Below are 19630 nucleotides of genomic sequence, written 5' to 3'. Positions count from 1 at the left end.
ATGGATATAATAGAGGTAAGGAATGGGGTGGGTAGGCAGGTGTGTTGGCTCATGCCTGTAATCCCAGCATTTTGGGCAGCCGAGGCAGGAGGATTGCTTGAGGCCAGGAGTTGAAGACCAGCCTGGGCAACATAGCGAGACCTCATCTCTACTAAAAATAAAATAAAATAAATTAAGTCCTGGCATGGTGGTTTGTGTCTGTAGTCCTAACTACTTGGAGGCTGAAGTGGGAGGATTGCTTGAACCTGGGAGTTCGAGGCTGCACTGAGCTATGATTGCACCACTCAACTCCAGCCTATGTGAGAGAGTGAGAGGCCCTATCCCTTTAGAAAGAGAGAGAGAGAGAGAGAGAAGGAAGGGAGGAAAGGAGGGAGGGAGAGAGGGAGGGAGGGAAAGAAGGAAGGGAGAAAGGGACAGAGGGAGGGACAGAGGGAGATGACGGAACAATGGAGCTGCACTTTCATGTGGTCCTTAAATTTTTACGTGAAATGGGACAGAATTGAGTCTAAGTAGATGGTTATAAGTTAAGGATCCATATTGTAACCCATAGGCGGTCACTTAGAAATATGCACATAATTATTGTCCCATTGTAATCCCATCATAATTGCAGCAGACTTTTTCTTAGAAATTAAAAACTGATTCTAAAATGTATAAGGCCAGGCGCGGTGGCTCATGCCTGTAATTCTAGCACTTTGGGAGGCCAAGACAGGTGGATCACTTGAGGCCAGGAGTTCAAAACTAGCCTGGCCGACATGGTGAAACCCCGTCTCTACTAAAAATACAAAATTAGTCAGGTATTGGTGGCAGGCGCCTGTAATCCCAGCTACTCTGGAGGCCGAGGCAGGAGACTTGCTTGAACCTGGGAGGTAGAGGTTGCAGTGAGCCAAGATACTGCACCATTGCACTCCAGCCTGAGCAACAAGAGTGAAACTCCATCTCTAAATAAATAAGTAAATAGTGTATTTTTAAAATGCAAAGCACTTAGAATAGCCAAAACAATTTTGAAGTCAGAAAATAGCACTTACACGTTCTGATTTTAACATTGCCTATAAAGCTGTGGTAGATAAGACAGCGTGGTTTTGGCATAAGGACAGAGAAAGAGAACAAAGTTCAGAAACAGACCCAGACTTATGCTCGTTTTCAACAAAGGCATCAGTGGAATGAAATGGAGAAATTGAAGTCTTTTCAACAAATGGTGCTGGAACACAACAGATTATTCACATGGGAAAGATGAACCTAGATCCCTCCCTCGCCATATATAAAAGTTAATTTGAGATAAATCATGGATTTAAAAGTAAAAGCAAAAGCTATAAAGCTTCTAGAAGTGTATGTAAGAGAATAGCTTTTATAGGGTGCAGTGGCAGGTGCCTATAGTCCCAGCTACTAGGGAGGCTGTGATGGGAGGATCACTTGAGGCCAGCAGTTTGAGGTTGTGTAGTATACTATGATTTTGCCTGTTAGTAGCTGCTACACTCCAGCTTGGTCAACATAGTGAGTCCTCATCCAAAAAAAAAAAAAAGAGGAAGAATAGCTTGGTAAGTAAAGACAAGACTTGGAAAGCAAAGCAATAACTTTTTTATTTTTTGGTGGAGACAGGGGTCTCACTGTGTCACCCAGATTGAAGTGCAGTGTCTCAATCTTGGCTCACTGCAACCCCCTGAGCCACCTCAGCCTCCTGAGTAGCTGAGACCACAGGTGCGCACCACCATGCCTGGCTAATTTTTTGTACTTTTTGTAGAAATAGGGTTTCACCGTGTTGCCCAGGCTGGCCTCAAACTCCTGAGCTCAAGGAATCCTCCCGCCTCAGCCTCCCAAAGTGCTGGGAGTACAGGTGTGACCCACCACACCTGAGCAGTTCTCACATTTGTAGAAGAGAGTTACAGATATGGAAAGAGAGAAGAATGTAGCTTGTGGTGTGAGGTTGCATTTTGGAGAACTCAAGATGCAGTATGAACTCAAGGTGAGTGTGTGTGCATATGTAAAATTATAAATTACACCTATGGAAGTTTCTACTGAAGAGACCTAGAAACAAAGACAAACCAGTCACAACAAGCAGTCCTGACACCCAGGTCTTCTCAATACATTTCGCCACTAAAAGGAACTAAGGGTGTTTGGAGAAATGACCAAACTTTCCAAGGCTGGGGAAAAAATGCTAAAAAATTAAGGACATGCTGAGGGGCATGTCAGAAGTACACAGGAGGCAGCCTACAGGGCTTCCACCTTCCTGTAGTGGAATTTTGAACAATGTGAGCATCAAAGTCAGTCATGATAGTAACGGGTTATAACTGCCCAAGTTTTGAACAATTTGAGCATCCAAGTAAGTAATGATACTAATGGGTTATAACTGCCCAAGTTTTGAACAATTTCATCATCAAAGTAAGTAATGATAATAATGAGTTATAACTTATTCAATAAAATGAAAATGTATGAGTCCATCCTGATATAAATACTGAATAAATGGGAGAAAAGGAAAAGCTTTTCTTTATGGTAAAATGCAATTAATACCTTACCAATAGAAGGAATGTTGGAGTTAGAAAATCATGAATGAATGCTAAAACTAGTGGGTGAAAATATGATGGGGAAGAATATATTTTGATAATCTAAAAAGAGCCTCCCATAAATTATTGATTACTTATAAATGAAAAAATAGAACCTTTAAAAGCTAGAAACCTGGTGAATACCAAACCGTTTTAACCAAGTGATCAAAGATGACATCACCTGGGATAAACTGATTGTCATTTGTGTCCTAATAAGATTCACTGAGAAGGCCAGGCGCCGTGACTTAAGCCTGTAATCCCAGCACTTTGGGAGGCTGAGACGGGTGGATCACAAGGTCAGGAAATCGAGACCATCCTGGCTAATACGGTGAAACCCTGTCTGTACTAAAAATACAAAAAATTAGCCAGGCGTGGTGGCGGGCGCCTGTAGTCCCAGCTACTCGGGAGGCTGAGGCAGGAGAATGGCATGAACCCGGGAGGCAGAGCTTGCAGTGAGTGGAGATTGCACCACTGTACTCTAGCCTGGGCGACAGAGCGAGACTCCATCTCAAAAAAAAAAAAAAGATTCACTGAGAAAAAGCATAGTATCATTCAGTGGTATACCTCCCTTTTGGCAGAATCTTAATCTAATCCTGAGGAAACATCAGACAAATCAAAGTTGATATCCTTAACAAAAGAACTGGCCCATGTTCTTCAAAAATATCAAGCTTAGGAAGCAGAGTCTGAAGAACTGTTACAGATAAAAGCAAATTAGAGAGATTGGTAGTTGAGTACAATGCATGCTTCTTTATTGGCTCCTGGACTGAACAAATAAAGGAGCTAGAAGGACATTACTGGGATAATAGGTGAAATTTGAATGTGGACCAAAGATTAGTTAATAGTGTTTGATTCATGTTAAATTTCCTGATTTTTGTTTTGTTTTGTGAGACAGGGTCACCCAGGCTGGAGTGTAGAGGCGCGATCATGGCTTGCTGCAGCTTTGAACTCCTAGGCCCAAGTGATCCTCCTGCCTTAGCCTCCCAAGCAGCTAGGACTGCTAGCTACAGGGCACACACACCGTGCCCAGATAAGTTTATTTTTAATGGAGACAGTCTCACCATGCCCAGGCTGGTCAAACTCCTGGGCTCAAGTGATCCTACTGCCTCAGCCTCTCAAAGTGCTGGGATTGCAGGTGTGACCCGCCACACTTTGCCCAATTTCCTGAGTTTTATAACTGTGCTTATGTAAAAAAGTGGCCTTGTTTTGGGGAAGTACACACTGAAATTAAAATTTAAGAGTAAAAAGGCATTGTATCTCCAACTTTCTCTCAAATGGTTCAGAAAGAAAATGTTAAAGCAAATGGAGGGGAAATATATGTGGTGACTCTAGGTGAAGGAAATGTCTGTAAGTTTACGATTATATAGAAAGGGAAGGGCCGGACGCGGTGGCTCAAGCCTGTAATCCCAGCACTTTGGGAGGCCGAGACGGGTGGATCACGAGGTCAGGAGATCGAGACCATCCTGGCTAACATGGTGAAACCCCGTCTCCAATACAAAAAACTAGCCGGGCGAGGTGGCGGGTGCCTGTAGTCCCAGCTACTCGGGAGGCTGAGGCAGGAGAATGGCGTAACCCGGGAGGCGGAGCTTGCAGTGAGCTGAGATCCGGCCACTGCACTCCAGCCTGGGCGACAGAGCGAGACTCTGTCTCAAAAAAAAAAAAAAAAAAAAGAAAGAGCTGGGCGCGGTGGCTCAAGCCTGTAATCCCAGCACTTTGGGAGGCCGAGACGGGCGGATCACAAGGTCAGGAGATCGAGACCATCCTGGCTAATACGGTGAAACCCCGTCTCTACTAAAGAATACAAAAAACTAGCCGGGCGACGAGGCGGGCGCCTGTAGTCCCAGCTACTTGGGAGGCGGAGGCAGGAGAATGGCGTGAACCTGGGAGGCGGAGCTTGCAGTGAGCTGAGATCCGGCCACCGCACTCCAGCCTGGGCGACAGAGCCAGACTCCGTCTCAAAAAAAAAAAAAAGAAAGAAAGAAAGAAAGGGAAGGAGAGAAGTATGACTCCTGAGAGTCTCTGCAACACTTCTAAACCCACTGTCGGTGGCAGGCAGGGCCACCCCACACAGAGCATTGCACAGGCCACCATGAGCCTGCTAGCATGTGTGGTCAGTCAATGCTTGGTCAAATGTGAATAACTTGAGCTATCAAATGCCAGTTCATAAAAATGTTGGTTTTTTGCTGTTTTTCTCCTTTCCCAGCTGAAAATGTAGCCAAAAAATGGCAAGTGAGTAGAGAAGATCAGGACAAGGTTGCAGTTCTATCCCAGAATAGGACAGAGAATGCACAGAAAGCTGGCCATTTTGACAAAGAGATTGTACCAGTTTTGGTGTCATCTAGAAAAGGTGAGTATATCATAATGGTTTAATTAAACATCAACCTATTTATAGGTAAGAGTAACATCTAAAAGAGTAATACATAGGAATCTTTAGAAATTATATCTTAGTTATATTTTTCAGGTTGCAAAGATATGTCCTGGATACATGAATGTGGGGAGGGGGTATGCTGGGTTTACAGGACACGGTAATGTGGGAACTATGTCAGCACTCAGGCACCCTTGGTTCCAGAGTGTCCATGACTGATGTGCACATACAGCAGGTTTCATGAGAAACTGGAGCACTGGCTTATGGTTGTTAGGAGGCACCAGCTGACCTGTTTCCTGTATATAGGCTCAACCTCCTCAGAAGTGGACACCCATTACTTCTCGCTGCTTCTGTGTGATCTCCCTTTCCCATTTCTAAAGGGTGGATCTTTTGGGGTCACTTGCTATTTTCTAATACAGAGTGCTTCCATCAAGCTCCCTTATTGATAACTGACATCTCTTATGTCCAGCCAGCAGTGCAGGATTGACTTTGAGACTCCCTGATCCACTCACTTGTAACCAGTCAAGTACTATGACCCAAACCATAGCAGAATTTGGCACAAACAGGTCCCTGGTAGCTACTTTCCTCAGGAAGGCCTATGGATTTGGAAAACACAGGTGTCTCATAAGGACATACTCATACATTGTTTTCATGTACAATAATTCTTGTGTGTACTTTCCTCCTGTTGTAATCAAAGTGGTTATATATTACAACTTTTCTGCTAAATATGAATCCTCATGTTTAATGTCAGAGAAACCCACCATTCCCAATACACTTCTGTCCCTGGACTAATCTTGAGTAATTGGTTTTCCTTTGTTTAGGTCTTATTGAAGTTAAAACAGATGAGTTTCCTCGCCATGGGAGCAACATAGAAGCCATGTCCAAGCTAAAGCCTTACTTTCTTACCGATGGAACGGGAACCGTCACCCCAGCCAATGCTTCAGGTTAGATTTTCTGAAGGAAATACTTCATCTGGGGGAATACTATGGTCTGTAAGGTCTACCAAGTGAATATTTTTCTATTTATATACAAAAGTACTGTTTTTTGAGACAGGGACTCACTCTGCCAGCCAGGCTGGAGTGCAGCGATATGATCTTTGCTCACTCGCAGTCTCAAACTCCTGGCTGGGCTCAAGTGAGCCCCTGCCTTAACCTCCCAAGTAGCTGGGGGGACTACAGGCATGAGCCACCACACCCAACTCATATTTAGATACAAAATTATTCTTAAAACAGTTTAAGGAAACATGTCATTTCTCTGTATTTGATCATTGACCTAACCTACACTGAAAGAATTAATTTGGTTTCTTGACATCCCAACTAGACTTACAAATGAAGAAGTAAATTAGGGAACTTAAGTTTATCTACCTTTGTATTTTTCCAGTACCAGAAACTCCCAATACTTCCTTGTGAGGCCCAGGCTTATTGTTCCATTTCCTGTCAGAGATCCCTCCTTCCCAACTGCTGTAACCTTTTTTTAAAAATTTTTTTAATTTTTATAATTTTTATTTATTTATTTATTTTTTTTGAGATGGAGTCTCGCTCTGTCGCCCAGGCTGGACTGCAGTTGCGCAATCTTAGCTCACTGCAACATCAGCCTCCCAGGATCAAGCAATTCTCCTGTCTCAGCCTCCTGAGTGGCTGGGACTACAGGCGCATGCCACCACGCTGGCTAATTTTTCTATTTTCAGTAGAGACAGGTTTCACCATATTGGCCAGGCTGGTCTCAAACTCCTGACCTCGGGTGATCCATTCTCCTCCACCTCCCAAAGTGCTGGGATAACAGGCGTGAGCTACCACGCCCAGCCCTGACTACTATAATCCTACCACTTTCTCTAGTTGGCAAGTTTTGTGGTCACTATATTGCCAAACATGATTTCTATGTATAAAGTCTGTTCATTACAGTAAATGCCTTAGCCAACAGGGAAAACGATTTAACTCATGTCTTCAGGTGGTAAAGAAGACACAGATATGTAACTGAGGTGAATAAGCACTGTAGAAATCAAGTCGCTCATATTTTACAGGAATGAATGATGGTGCTGCAGCTGTGGTTCTTATGAAGAAGTCAGAAGCTGATAAACGTGGGCTTACACCTTTAGCACAGATAGTTTCCTGGTCCCAAGTGGGTGTGGAGCCTTCCATTATGGGAATAGGACCAATTCCAGCCATAAAGCAAGCTGTGAGTATAACCCTGTTCCCCTTTATGAAATTTGTCTTCCTGTTCTTAAATGAGCTTATTCACGTAGTTACCTTTAGTCTTTCCCTACCAGAAGAGTAACCAAGAGCACTTCTATGTTTGACACAAGGTCTTGCTCTGTTGTCCAGGCTGGAGTGCAGTGGCACCATCATAGCTCACTGCAGACTCAAAACTCCTGGGCTCAAATATTCCTCCGGCCCCAGCTTCCCAAGTTACCTCATTGAACTACAGGTGCACCACCATGTCTAACTTCTTAATTTTGTAGAGACAAGGTCTCACTATGTTGCCCAGGCTAGTTTTGAACTTCTCAGTTCTAGTGATCCTCTGGCCTTAGGCTCCCCAAGTGTTGAGATTTCAGGTGTGAGCCAATACCCCCAACCACTGAGAGCATTTAGATCATATGCTTTTTAGGGGAACTGATTCTGTTACATTACCCTTAGACACACATAACAGACGCTACTGGTTCAAAATTTAAGACAATTTAGAATTTCTAAGGGATCTTTCAGATCACATCCTTAACCTTTTGGATGGAATGGATTATCACTAAGGCAAAAATGTGTGAGAATGTCACTGTGTTAACATAAGAACAAACTAAAGTAGCAATTTAAGAGATCAGTATCATGCAGCATATTTCGTATTTATGTTGACAAAGAATGTTTTAGCCTTTCCACCCAAGTTTTAGACATCTTTTCTATGAATCTGTCTTCTAGGTTACAAAAGCAGGTTGGTCACTGGAGGATGTTGATGTATTTGAAATCAATGAAGCCTTTGCAGCCCTCTCTGTTGCAATAGTTAAAGAACTTGGATTAAACCCAGAGAAGGTAAAGATGCACAAGTAACCCTGAGTGCTTACCAGTGAATTTCACAATGCTATTTTAAGATACTATCTTCCAGGTGTTGGCCATGTGGGTAATAAATACTAGTTACTAGGACTGAGTTCATGTATTTTGTTACTTCCCATGGTTAAAAAAAAAAAAAAGACAGCTTACTTGGCATAAAAGGAATGAGGTAACATAGGCAGGGATGAATTTTCACAAAGGTGTAAATTTATTCCTAAGCAGTTAAAATGAAAAATTTGAGTTTGAAAGGGTAGCATGCTGATGATGCATTAAGAGGAAAGACAAGTTTAGGATTTTAAACTGTGTCCACCGAAGAATAAACAATCTAAATCTTTTCTCCTCCTTAGGTCAACATTGAAGGAGGGGCTATAGCCTTGGGCCACCCTCTTGGAGCATCTGGCTGTCGAATTCTTGTGACCCTGTTACATACACTGGAGAGAACAGGCGGAAGTCGTGGTGTTGCGGCCCTGTGCATTGGGGGTGGGATGGGAATAGCAATGTGTGTTCAGAGAGGATGAACTGCTTCAACTTTGAACAACCTCAATTTCTTTTTAAACTAAGAAAGTACTAGGTTGTTATATGCGAAATCAAGGACCAAAACAGATGGAAACCATTTCCTACATCACAAAAACCGAAATTTACAGCTTGTTGTACTTTAATGTGTAATACTTAACTCAAGGTACAAGACACTTGCATTTAACATTGTTATAAATAAGAAACATCAGATCAATCATTAAGGGCTCCAGAGTGAACAGCATCTTCATAACTTCCATGTTTATCATCTTTACTTTCTGGATGTAATTTAATAAGATCATCAATTCGAAGAATGGTAATTGCAGCTTCTGTTGCAAATTTCAAACTCTTAACTTTAACTATGGTTGGTTCAAACACCCCTGCTTGTTTGTTGTCTCGAGGTTTACCATTGCTCAAATCAAGACCAATCCTGCAATTAAGAAAGAACTATTAAAATGGCCGCTTACAACTTAATTAGGTGACCCATTAACTCCAGCATTTCATTCAAGTATTAAGCTTGATTTTTAAGTCAGACTAGAGATCTTGTAGGTTGTCTTTCTACCCAAAGAAGCAAGGAGAGATTAGCAATCAGAGTTGTTAACTAAGGCACACCAGTGCTAATAATTAGTCATTATCCCTTGAATTACAGTGACTAACAACAAATGCTTGCTGTGAAGTTTTTCATGTTAAGTAGTTGACAAGTCTGTTATTTATGTTTGCTGACATGTAACTGACTACTATCCTTTTTAATGGAAACTGTTTCGCGGAGGTTAACAAAGGGCTAAAAAGATGTCTAAAAAGAGAGGGAAACTGTATGCTTACCATTTTAGATTTTTACGTTCTGGGTTAACCTGAGCCTCATTATGAAAAGCTCTTAATTTTGCAACAAGATCTGTGGAGTCCTGGGCAGCATTAACTGCTAGTGTATTGGGAATAACAAGAAGTGATCTTGCAAACTCTGCAATAGCAAGCTGTTCCCGAGACCCCTAGGAAAAAAGGACAGTTAGGTGACTCCACAAAAGGGAAAAAAAATTAAAGCCCCTTAGCTACTCTAAGACAAGGAATAACTGTTCTTACCATGCTGGTTGCATAGTTTTCAAGGTATATGGAAAGGGCTGCTTCTACAGCACCTCCACCGGGAACCACGGATTTTGACTCCAAAACTCTCTTCACTACACAAAGTGCATCATGTAAAGAGCGCTCCATCTCATCACACATGAAATCATTTGCCCCACGTAAGATAATCGATGCAGATGTACGAGCCTTAGTGCTGTTCAAAAAAAAATGAAATTCTTATAACAGTTTTTTTAATTTTTTTTTTTTGCCAAGACCATCAATTTCTCCAAAAAATGGCATTTTAATAAGTCTACATAAAGTGCCCTTAAGTCCTGCCTACACAGGATATTTAGATACACTATACAGAAACAATGTCTAGTCCATGCAGAAGAGATGAAAATGGTTACTTCATCTCGATTTACAGTGGCCAAATGTTATTTTATCCCACGCGTATAACTGCTCATATCACTGTGAGACTACAAGCAGCAAATAAATGGGAAGAAAACCTTTTACTTAACAAAATCTGTATAACTTTACAATTTTAGAAAGTAGCTCTTACTTTTTGATTAAGATCAGCTCATCATCACAAATTCTCTCCTGTACCACTTCTTCTGCCTGTCCCAACATTGCAGCTTCAAAAGTTTCTTCACCTTCCAAATTGGCCAGGGTTGACAGAATAGTTGCTATTGAGAGAGTTACAAGGGATCTGTAAGTATTGATCTTTCGTGATTTTAATATCCTTTAGACTCAGTAGCATTGTGATAAAAGTGATATATTACAAGTTTAGAATTTAGTTAGGCAGCACACACTCCTTTTATCCTAAGAGAGAACGATGTCATTTTTGAAGTGAATAAATTCATTCATGAATTTCCAACAAACTTAATGAATTTCTCCAGTTACATGAAAAATGGCTCTATAAATGTGTTGGCAGCACAAAGCATTAAGAGAATATAAACATTTTGGAAGCTGTTTCCTATCAATATTCCAATGTAAAAAGACCTTTGTTGGGGTCAGGTATAATGAAAGTCTTTTATGTGACAACCAGCACAAGACATACCTCCAGAAGCTTTTGCAATGCGTTTAAGGTCCCTTTTTAAAACTCTTCTAACTGCCATAGCACCAGCCTCCACAAAATACTTCAGACACATATCATCAATTCCACCAGTGGTTAGAATAACATTGGCACCAGTCGCCAGGATCTTCTGAATTCTCTCCTTGGTGATATCTGATTCTCTGCAAAGTAATTTCGTAACCCAGAATTACCTTCTGTGATTTTTAAAAATAATTTAGCTTTAACTTCCATTAAGTATTTATCACAAGATAATCATAGATTAAATTGTATTAACCTTTGTTATCTCTGACCAGAATTTAAATTAGTCCAATTCATGGAAAAGTTAAAGGAATTAAAAATTACCACTTAGCTCTCCCCAACCTGAATTTGAATTACTAATCGAGAACTATGGTAAAACAGGGAACACAGGTCCTGCCTGCCTTCAAGGATCTAGTGGGGAGAGGGATTACCAATCACACTCCAGGGCAAGCGTCACTGAAGTGGTGTGCAGAGACTACAAGCACATAAGACATAAATTTAGCCTAGGAGGCAGCTAATGAGGTCAAGAGGAGTCCAGGCCGAGCGCAGTGGCCTGTAATCCCAGCACTTTGGGAGGCTGAAGTGGGCAGATCACCTGAGGTCAGGAGTTCGAGACCAGCCTGGCCAACATAATTAAACAGTCTCCACTAAAAATACAAAAAATTAGTCGGGCCTGGTGGCGGGCGCCTGTAATCCCAGATACTCAGGAGACTGAGGTAGGATAATCACTTAAACCCAGGAGGCGGAGGTCGCAGTGAGCTGAGATTGCGCCACTGCACTCCAGCCTGGGCAACAAGCGCAAAACAACTTCTCAAAAAACAAAACAAAACAAAACAAAACACCAGGAGTCCAGAGTTGGAAGCACAAAAGAAGGTAGATACTAAGAAGCTTAATATTTTTAAGCAAGACTAGTATAATGTTATCTGCGTTTTCAAAAGGATTCCCTGATATCAATGTGGAAACTGCACTGAATGGCTTAAGACAAGGAGATGGTAACATGAGATATAAGCTGACAAGACAACCTAAACAGAAGTCAAAAACTTGATGGCTTGGGTGACTCCTGGAGTAAAATAAATAGCAACAGTTCAGGGGGCAGGATGGGAAATCAGAGTTCAGTTTGGGACAAGATTAAGTTTGAAGTCTCGATTGTTACTCAGATGAAGCTCCCAGGAGGTAGTCACTTACATCATGGAAACCACAAACTATGGGAGATACAGATTTGAAGAGACAATATGAGTGAAGCCATGTGAATAGATCATTCGAATAATTTTTAAAGTAAAATGAATTACAGATCAACCTCAAAGGCAGCTTGTCTACTGAACAAGTCTGTGTGCTATACACTGTACTAAGGAGGGGGCTACGATGCCAATGGAATCATTCTCTCTACCATTAGAGCTTACAATTCATAAGTTGTATAAACTCACAGTAAAAACTGTAGTAAGCCCCAGGAAGATAAAATATAGGAAGTTACAAAAGAATATAATTTAGATTGAAAAAGAAAAGTTTCTCTAAGAGACTAGCTTGGGTGTGTTTCTACAACAGTCTAGGCAAGAAAATGAAAAGTAGGTAAATTTAATTTGGAGGTAGAAATCAAGTGGTGTTGGTGACAGATTAGGAGAAAAGGTGTTGGTAAAAAGGAGGAGTTAAGGACATTTCCTAGTTTCCTGCCTGTGTGGAGAAGTCCCCATCACTAAAATGGTCAAGAGTAGACTTGCGGTATTATCACAAGTTCAGTTTTAGACATGTTTACTTTGAGATGCTTGAAAAGCATTCTATTAGAGGTATGTGAGTTTGGAGCTCAGATAAACAACTTAAAGAGTCTCTAGCATAGAGAGAGAATATATGAAGTCATGGGAACAAGGGGCTATCCTGGAGAATATTGTGAGATGGTGGCCCAGACACAGCAGTGTCACAAAGCATTTCGAGAGGGACGTAATCAAAGGGTTGCTAAAGGTCAAGTAAGAGGAAGGCTTAAAATATCTTCCGAATTTCACACTAGAGACCTTAACATGCAGTGCCTCAAATGGAGAACAGGACTGAAAAGGGATGAGAAGCACCAGAAAAGTTTTGTATAGTAAATCACTCATGACATCTGGCTGTAAGGATGTAGGATAGGGAGCACCTACAGCAGGAGGATGTACGAAGAAGCTTGAAGGACAAAAGAGCCACAAGAAGGTTCCAGGAAAGAACATAATTAGTAGGTATGAAAGAAGAATCAAAGACAAGGCTCTAGAGCAGAAGGAAACAGATTCCAGAACACTTACTGTAGAGCAACTGGCTTTGATGGCAGAGAGGACACTTTGTTGTATCAGGAAGGAAGGAAAAAAGAATACCCATGCAGATTGATTTAAAAGATGAGAGCACATTTCTTACCCTTGGCAAAGCTTTCTTGTAGGTTTGGTTTAACTACTGTTTAACTATTCATTGTTTTTTGTTTGTTGTTTGTTTAGACAGGGTCTCGCTGTCACCCAGGTTGGATTGCAGTGGTCCAATCACAGCTCACTGCAGCCTCGACCTCCTGGGCTTCAGGTTCTTACCACCTCAGCCTCTCAAAGTGTTGTGATTACAGGCATGAACCACTGTGCCCAGCCTAAACAATTTATTGTTTTAAGTGACTATTAGGCAGTCAAATCTATAGCAGTGGTCACACTACCTCCACCATTAGCTCTTCAACCACTAATATCACCTGTACCTCCAGTATCTAGCGAACAGTAGGCTACAGTCAATACCACACTGCTGAGTTCTGTACTGCTTTGAGGAAATTAGATTCCTGTCTTTTATATCTTTAATATTAACAGATTCATATAATCAAAATTCCACAAAAAGGCAATTTTCATATAGGTTGTATAACCCCAAATCCCTCTAAAAACACCACCAGGCTAATTTTTCTGGAAGTTTAAGTAAAATAGTTTGACTTGGCTAAAAATGTTAAAGTCCTCCAAGACACTCACACTTAAAAGCCCAAAAATAATCTCTCAACATACCTCTGTCTAATTTGGTCCAGTTTCTCAGGGTCTGTAATGACCACCTGTACACCAAGCTTCATTTTTGTTTTTTGCAGGCTAAAGTCAAGGCAAGCAATTTTCGCATTTACGATTCTCTTGGGCATGCCTACAATTGAACATAAGATTTAAGTTAATACGTCTATCCTTAAAAGCATAATAAAGAGCACCCATAGTCGACTATGTAAATACACAAATTTAGACTATAATTCATTACACTTTATCTTAGAAAAACTTTATGGCATTACATGCACGTAATTTCTTTTAATTCACATTCCTTCTAACATGTTATATGTGCTTTAAATTACAAAAAGATGTACTGCACATAATCCACAAGTTAGTTTTTTTTTTGAGACGGAGTCTCACTCTGTGGCCCAGGCTAGAGTGCAGTGGCGTGATCTTGGCTTACTGCAATCTCTGCCTCCCAGGTTCAAGTGATTTTCCTGTCTCAGCCTCCGGAGTAGCTGGGACTACAGACACGCGCCACTATGCCTGGCTGATTTTTGTATTTTTTAGTAGAGATGGGGTTTCACCGCATCGGACAGGCTGGTCTCAAACTCCCGACCTCATGATCCACCTGCCTCGGCCTCCCAAAGTGCTGGGATTACAGGCACGAAGCACTGCGTCCCGCCGAAGAAGAAAAAAAACAAACAAACTAGTTTTCATCTGTAGCAATCTCATTCTACAAACCAAATCCCAAACCTTACCCTGGGATCCCACCACACAGTTGAGTGCATAGCCACTGATGAGCATACTCTCCGTTTGACTTCTCCCATGGGCTTTCAAAATATTAACAGAATTGACTGGATAGCGTGGCTGGCCTCTTGTGTCTGTGTATTTAATAGCAAGCACAGCATCTACTACCATGTTAGCAAAGAAATCACCATTTCTAAGCCAAAAGTTAAGGACGGTAACAGGCTTGGAATGGACAAAGGGTACACAAGTGAAAAATCAAGGATAATTTGAAGGGACTTCCTTTTAGTAACCTAACCTATTAAAGAAGCAAGCATTACATTACCAAAATGTTACAACATTATCACTATCCGCAATTCTTATCACTTTTACACATGCTTTTTATTACCTTTTCACCCTAAAAAAGCAGGGAAGCCAACAGGCAATTTCAATACAGCATTACTCCTCCCTATTGATATCAATTTGCATAAAATTGGTATTTAAAATTTTACTGCACAAAATTGATATTGCTGCTACCACAAGCGCATGCGCGCGCACACACACACACACACCCCCACTCCCCAGACAGGGTCTTGCTATGTTGCCGACATTGGACTGAAACTCCTGGGTTCAATTTATCCTCCTGCCTCAGCCTCCTTAGTAGCTGGCACTACAGGCACACACCACCATGCCCATCTCAAAGTCTTATGTTTTAAAAAGCCTAAATTTTATCTGACAACCACAAGGATACATTCCAATGATTTTGGAAGACATGGATGTCTTAGCAGCATTAATCAGGCAATCTCTTCCCAGTTCATCTGTGTTAACAATTAGGTTTTCATTGATATAACGCACTGCTTCCCTGTTTAAAAGTGTGGGGGAGAAAAACGCTTATAAAGTCACTACTCAAACTCTTTGCATTCATCATGCTTAACACAGAGCCAAAATGTCGTAATATCTGTTCAGCCATTTCATATAGGAGGAGGACATGAAAAAACCCTCCCTCTTCAGATCATGGCAAGTTTAATCTATCCCATAAGCATAGCCACTAAAATCTATTATTAGGAGAAAATGTGGTAGTCAAATGGGAAAAAAGATACCAGTCCAAGTTTTTAACTTCAAACATTACTACTTAAATGCTAAAACATTTAAATTGAATGTTTTCAAATTAAAATTTAGTTATTAATCAAAACATTAAGACAACAGTTTACAACTATTACATTAAAAAAATTTTCTCTGAATGCAAACAATCTTACTTGCAAGCAAGTCGATAGCCACTAATAACTGATGTGGGATGAATTTTCTGTTTAACTAATTCATCTGCATTTTTCAGGAGTTCTGCAGCAATAATAACCTGTTGAGAAAACATTCACTGATCTGAGTATGCTGGATATTCAACATGTGCAATACATATGAAATGACACTACAACGGCCATATATTAACCAAAATGGTAGTGGTGAAATGAATTAACTGGTTATTAGAAACCTGGGGGGTGAAGGGAGAAGAACGCTACAGAACACTCGAAGTCCTCAATGTTACTCATAAATTCTTGGAAACTGCCACTTTAAGCAAAACAACAGACAGCAATTTCTCAAATACAGTTGTTTATTGTAACGTTGATGGGGGGAGGAAAACTTGTTTTATACATCGTTTTTCCTCTTCAAATCAGTTTCCATGAATCCATTATGGAGTGAGGTCTTACTGTATTATAAATGCAAATGGCCAAAACTGGGTAGGACCCAGAAAAACGTTCTAAGAAACTAGTCCAGCAATACAATCGTAAAAGACAACACACCTATTACCTTTAGAGGGAGTGCTCAATGGAAGCTAAACTGTGTGTGACTATTCATATGACCTATATTAGGCCATTATTGAAAACAGATAGTTCTTATAAGTTGTTATGAAACAATAAGAAATACTTTTAAACTAAAAAGACTTAAAATCTCGTCAGCTTCTTATGGGAAGAAAACTACACTTGTTAAGTCACATTATCGTAAGTTAGACAAAGATCACATTCATATTTTAGGAGTAGATTCCATTCTTTTATGGCTGAAGTTTAATCTACAAATACATGTTCTCCACAAACTCTCTCTTGTTTCTCCAGAATTAACATCTTTCTCACCAAACATGTGTTTCTACTATACCAGCATGCTGGATGATCTAGGAAGTTTATACTGTATATCACATTTACTGACTCGAAAAGACCACACTGTGACATCATGATGTATTTATTAATTTCTCACACTCCCACTGTGAATTCCTGAGATTATCTGTCAGGATTTAAAAAATAAAACAGGCTTAGTGCAGCAGCTCATGCTTGTAATCCCAGCACTACAGAGGCTGAGAAGGGAGGATCACTTGAGGCCAGGAGCTCAAGACCAGCCTGGGCAACATAGTGAGACCCTGTCTCTACCAAAAAAAAAGAAAAAAAAAAAGGTTTTTAATTATTTGGTTGTGGTGGCATATGCCGGCAATCCCAAGCACTCTGGGAGGCTAAGGCGAGAGGATTACTTGAGCCCAGGAGTTCCAGGCTGCAGTAAGATATGACAGCACTGCAGCACTGCAGCCTGTGCTACACACATGGTCTCTTAAAAAAAAACCACAGAAACTGTTTCTCCCCCAAATTGGTAACATTTTGTCCTCCAAATTACAAAACTTTAGAGCTTTCCAAGTTTCAAGGTGTGATGCGGGAGGAAACAAATAAAAAAATCTGTGTGATGTCTGAACACTGCCATAAAGGGAAAAATAAGCCCTCAAAACCTGTAAATACCAACATTTAAAACAATGGCACTATGTTAAATGAACTCAAATTCTTTCCTACTTAAACCGTACAAACAAGCTACAACTACCAACTTACAAATTGTGTTTCTGAATCTGTACCTAAAAAGCTTCTTTTCCCTCTTAAATGTGTAACTACTTTTGTTTTTTCTTTTTGCTCAACCTTCTGGGCATTCAGAACATGTAACTTATTTCCGACACAGCACAAATGACCCACTTACGGCTTCAACTTTCTGAAAGTCGGTTGTTTTTAGAAAAATGATCATTCTTTAGCCAGTCTACCTACCACTGATGTAGTTCCATCTCCAACTTCTTTGTCTTGCAGATCAGCCAGCTCACAAAGAACTTTAGCTGCAGGATGTTCAACTTCCAGTAACTTCAGGATGGTTGCACCATCGTTAGTAATGGTTACATCCTAAGAAATTAGCAGGAAAAAATATGAACCACTCATAGAAATCAACACAGTCCCATTATAATACACATTCACGGCCGGGCGCGTTGGCTCAAGCCTGTAATCCCAGCACTTTGGGAGGCCGAGACGGGCGGATCACGAGGTCAGGAGATCGAGACCATCCTGGCTAACACGGTGAAACCCCGTCTCTACTAAAAAATACAAAAAACTAGCCGGGCGAGGTGGCAGGCTACTCGGGAGGCTGAGGCAGAAGAATGGCGTAAACCGGCGAGGCGGAGCTTGCAGTGAGCTGAGATCCGGCCACTGCACTCCAGCCTGGGCAACAGAGCCAGACTCCGTCTCAAAAAAAAAAAAATAATAATAATAATAATACATATTCACCTTTAATATCACCTTCCAGTACCTGGATTCTGATAAAATCAAAGAACGAACATAGCAAAACACTGAAAACAGTTTTACTTTAAGGCAACTAACACAACAGTTAACATGTACTTACACCGATATCATCCACCAGCATTTTATCCAAGCCAACAGGACCAAGAGAACTTTTTACAATATTGGCAATCGAAGCTGCAGCCATAACTGTAGACAATCAATTAAAAACACAAATAAAAAAGCAATGAGAATCCACAACTCTGAAATACAGTAATTTCAGTCTAAAGGTAAATGACATCCAACAGCCCCTGTATTCCCCACATCTACAAATCTGCGTTAATTATTAAAAAACCACCTACTAGGAGTCTAAATGGGGCGGACACTGTGGCTCACATCTGTAATCCCAACACTGAGATGCTGAGGCAGGAGGATAGTTTGATGCCAGGAGTTCGAGACTCCCTTGGGCAACACAGCGAAACTCATTTCTACAAAACATAAAAAAGCCGGATGTGGTGGTGCGGGCCTGTGCTTGGAGACTGCACTGAGCTACGCTGGCACTCCCGTCTGGGTGACAGGTGGGACCCTGTTCCTAAATAAAGCGAGCCTATTCGGCACAGCTTTGATGGGGAGGTGGAATCTGATGGCGGGAGAAAAAAAAATAACCACAATTTCATGCTCTGCCACTTCGTACAGCTATGCCAGCCTTTTCCTTCAGATCCTGCAGGTTTTTTGCTCATTAAAACTCTCTTTATCTGTGAGTAGAGAAATCGGTAGCCAACGGGGAAGGTGCTTTCAGATTTGTTTACGAAAAAAACTTAAGGAATCTATCAAGAAACAGTGCGCTCTGCAGGTATACAAAGGCCCGACAGCAAATGCTCTGCTAAGCTGGCGCTGCCGTCTCCTGGGGTCAAGTGCACTCCAGTGGCGTTTCCTGGGCTAACTCTACCGTAAGAAGCTATCAACCGAGATAGAGCTGGACGCCGGGCGTCCGACCTCGACTGCAGCTACGGGAGCACAGAGCACCGGACTCATCCGCGAGGGGGCGGATGAACCTACTTTTTCTGGTAAATGGTCCTGAAACGAAACCCGGCGTTTAACATGGACGCTCAGGGGGCCGTTCTGAAACAAAAGGGGATGCGAGGCGTGGCCCGCACGTGCAAGTCCGGGAGGCCCGCTTTTCCGACGAGAGGCGCGTTTCCAGGGCCGCCCCGGACACCACACCCACGCGGTGCCGGTCTCAAAACCCTGCTGCGCGCTCCGGAGCTCCTCCCCGCTGTGGGGAGAGGGGGCCACAGCGCCCTGCCCCAGGGAACGGCGGGTGGGCCGGCTCCGGCTGCGGGGCCTCGAGACCCTTTCGGCAGAGGTAAAGGACGAGAGGCACGAGGAGGTCAGCCGGGGTCCGGTCGCGATGAGACTCGGCCCTCCCAGCCCGCGAGCCCGACCCAGGCCCGGCCCTCCCTTACCGTTCTGAGAGCGGATCGCTTCCCCAGTGCTGCGGTCACCGAACACGGACAGAGGTCCCTCCATCTTCGCGGCAGCGATACACGTTGAATTCTGCTTACACCGCGGGCAACCAGTATCGCGGTCCCTCGGCTGACCGGCGACCACACCAGTGGCTGCGACGGCGTGGAGGGTACCCGAGCTATGCCCCAGGAGTTGCTGGGTAACACCGCCCTACCCGCTTCCCGGCTGCCCCGGCCCGGCCGCGGGGCACGGCGGGAAGGAAAAAGAGGCGGGGCAACAGGGGGAGATACGGGAGTGTGCCGGAAGTGAGGCTCCCGGGAAGGGGCGGGCTCGGCA

General features: G+C 42.3%; 2 protein-coding genes and 2 non-coding genes across 5 annotated transcripts in view; 1 reads left to right on the top strand and 3 right to left on the bottom strand.

The window, feature by feature from the left end:
- The window catches only part of ACAT2 (acetyl-CoA acetyltransferase 2), a 19555-nt gene extending 10795 nt beyond the window's left edge, over positions 1–8760 (top strand). For both annotated transcript variants that reach the window (XM_033234294.1, XM_033234295.1), the window contains exons 5-9: positions 4738–4881; positions 5721–5843; positions 6920–7074; positions 7803–7913; positions 8279–8760. In XM_033234294.1, coding sequence (XP_033090185.1) covers positions 4738–4881; positions 5721–5843; positions 6920–7074; positions 7803–7913; positions 8279–8449 — 704 coding nt within the window. In that variant the 3' untranslated portion in view covers positions 8450–8760. The remainder of the gene's footprint in view (positions 1–4737; positions 4882–5720; positions 5844–6919; positions 7075–7802; positions 7914–8278) is intronic.
- On the bottom strand, positions 8117–19630 carry TCP1 (t-complex 1). The gene is made up of 12 exons (XM_033234293.1): positions 19294–19630; positions 17952–18037; positions 17330–17458; positions 15521–15618; positions 15016–15126; positions 14300–14481; positions 13575–13701; positions 10558–10733; positions 10060–10183; positions 9522–9714; positions 9267–9430; positions 8117–8874 (listed from the first exon to the last, which is right to left on the bottom strand). The coding sequence occupies exons 1-12, from the start codon at positions 19355–19357 to the stop codon at positions 8658–8660; spliced, it is 1671 nt and encodes a 556-aa protein (XP_033090184.1). The 5' UTR covers positions 19358–19630; the 3' UTR covers positions 8117–8657.
- On the bottom strand, positions 9870–10001 carry LOC117098166. The gene has a single exon (XR_004443221.1). It is a non-coding gene; the product is annotated as a small nucleolar RNA SNORA20 (small nucleolar RNA).
- LOC117098169 lies at positions 15217–15356 on the bottom strand. Its single transcript, XR_004443224.1, has one exon. It is a non-coding gene; the product is annotated as a small nucleolar RNA SNORA29 (small nucleolar RNA).

This window comes from Trachypithecus francoisi, unplaced genomic scaffold (genome assembly GCF_009764315.1).
Source record: "Trachypithecus francoisi isolate TF-2019V2 unplaced genomic scaffold, Tfra_2.0 Lachesis_group15, whole genome shotgun sequence".
NCBI classification, from domain to species: Eukaryota; Metazoa; Chordata; class Mammalia; order Primates; family Cercopithecidae; genus Trachypithecus; species Trachypithecus francoisi.
This window is presented reverse-complemented; position numbering and strand designations above follow the sequence as displayed.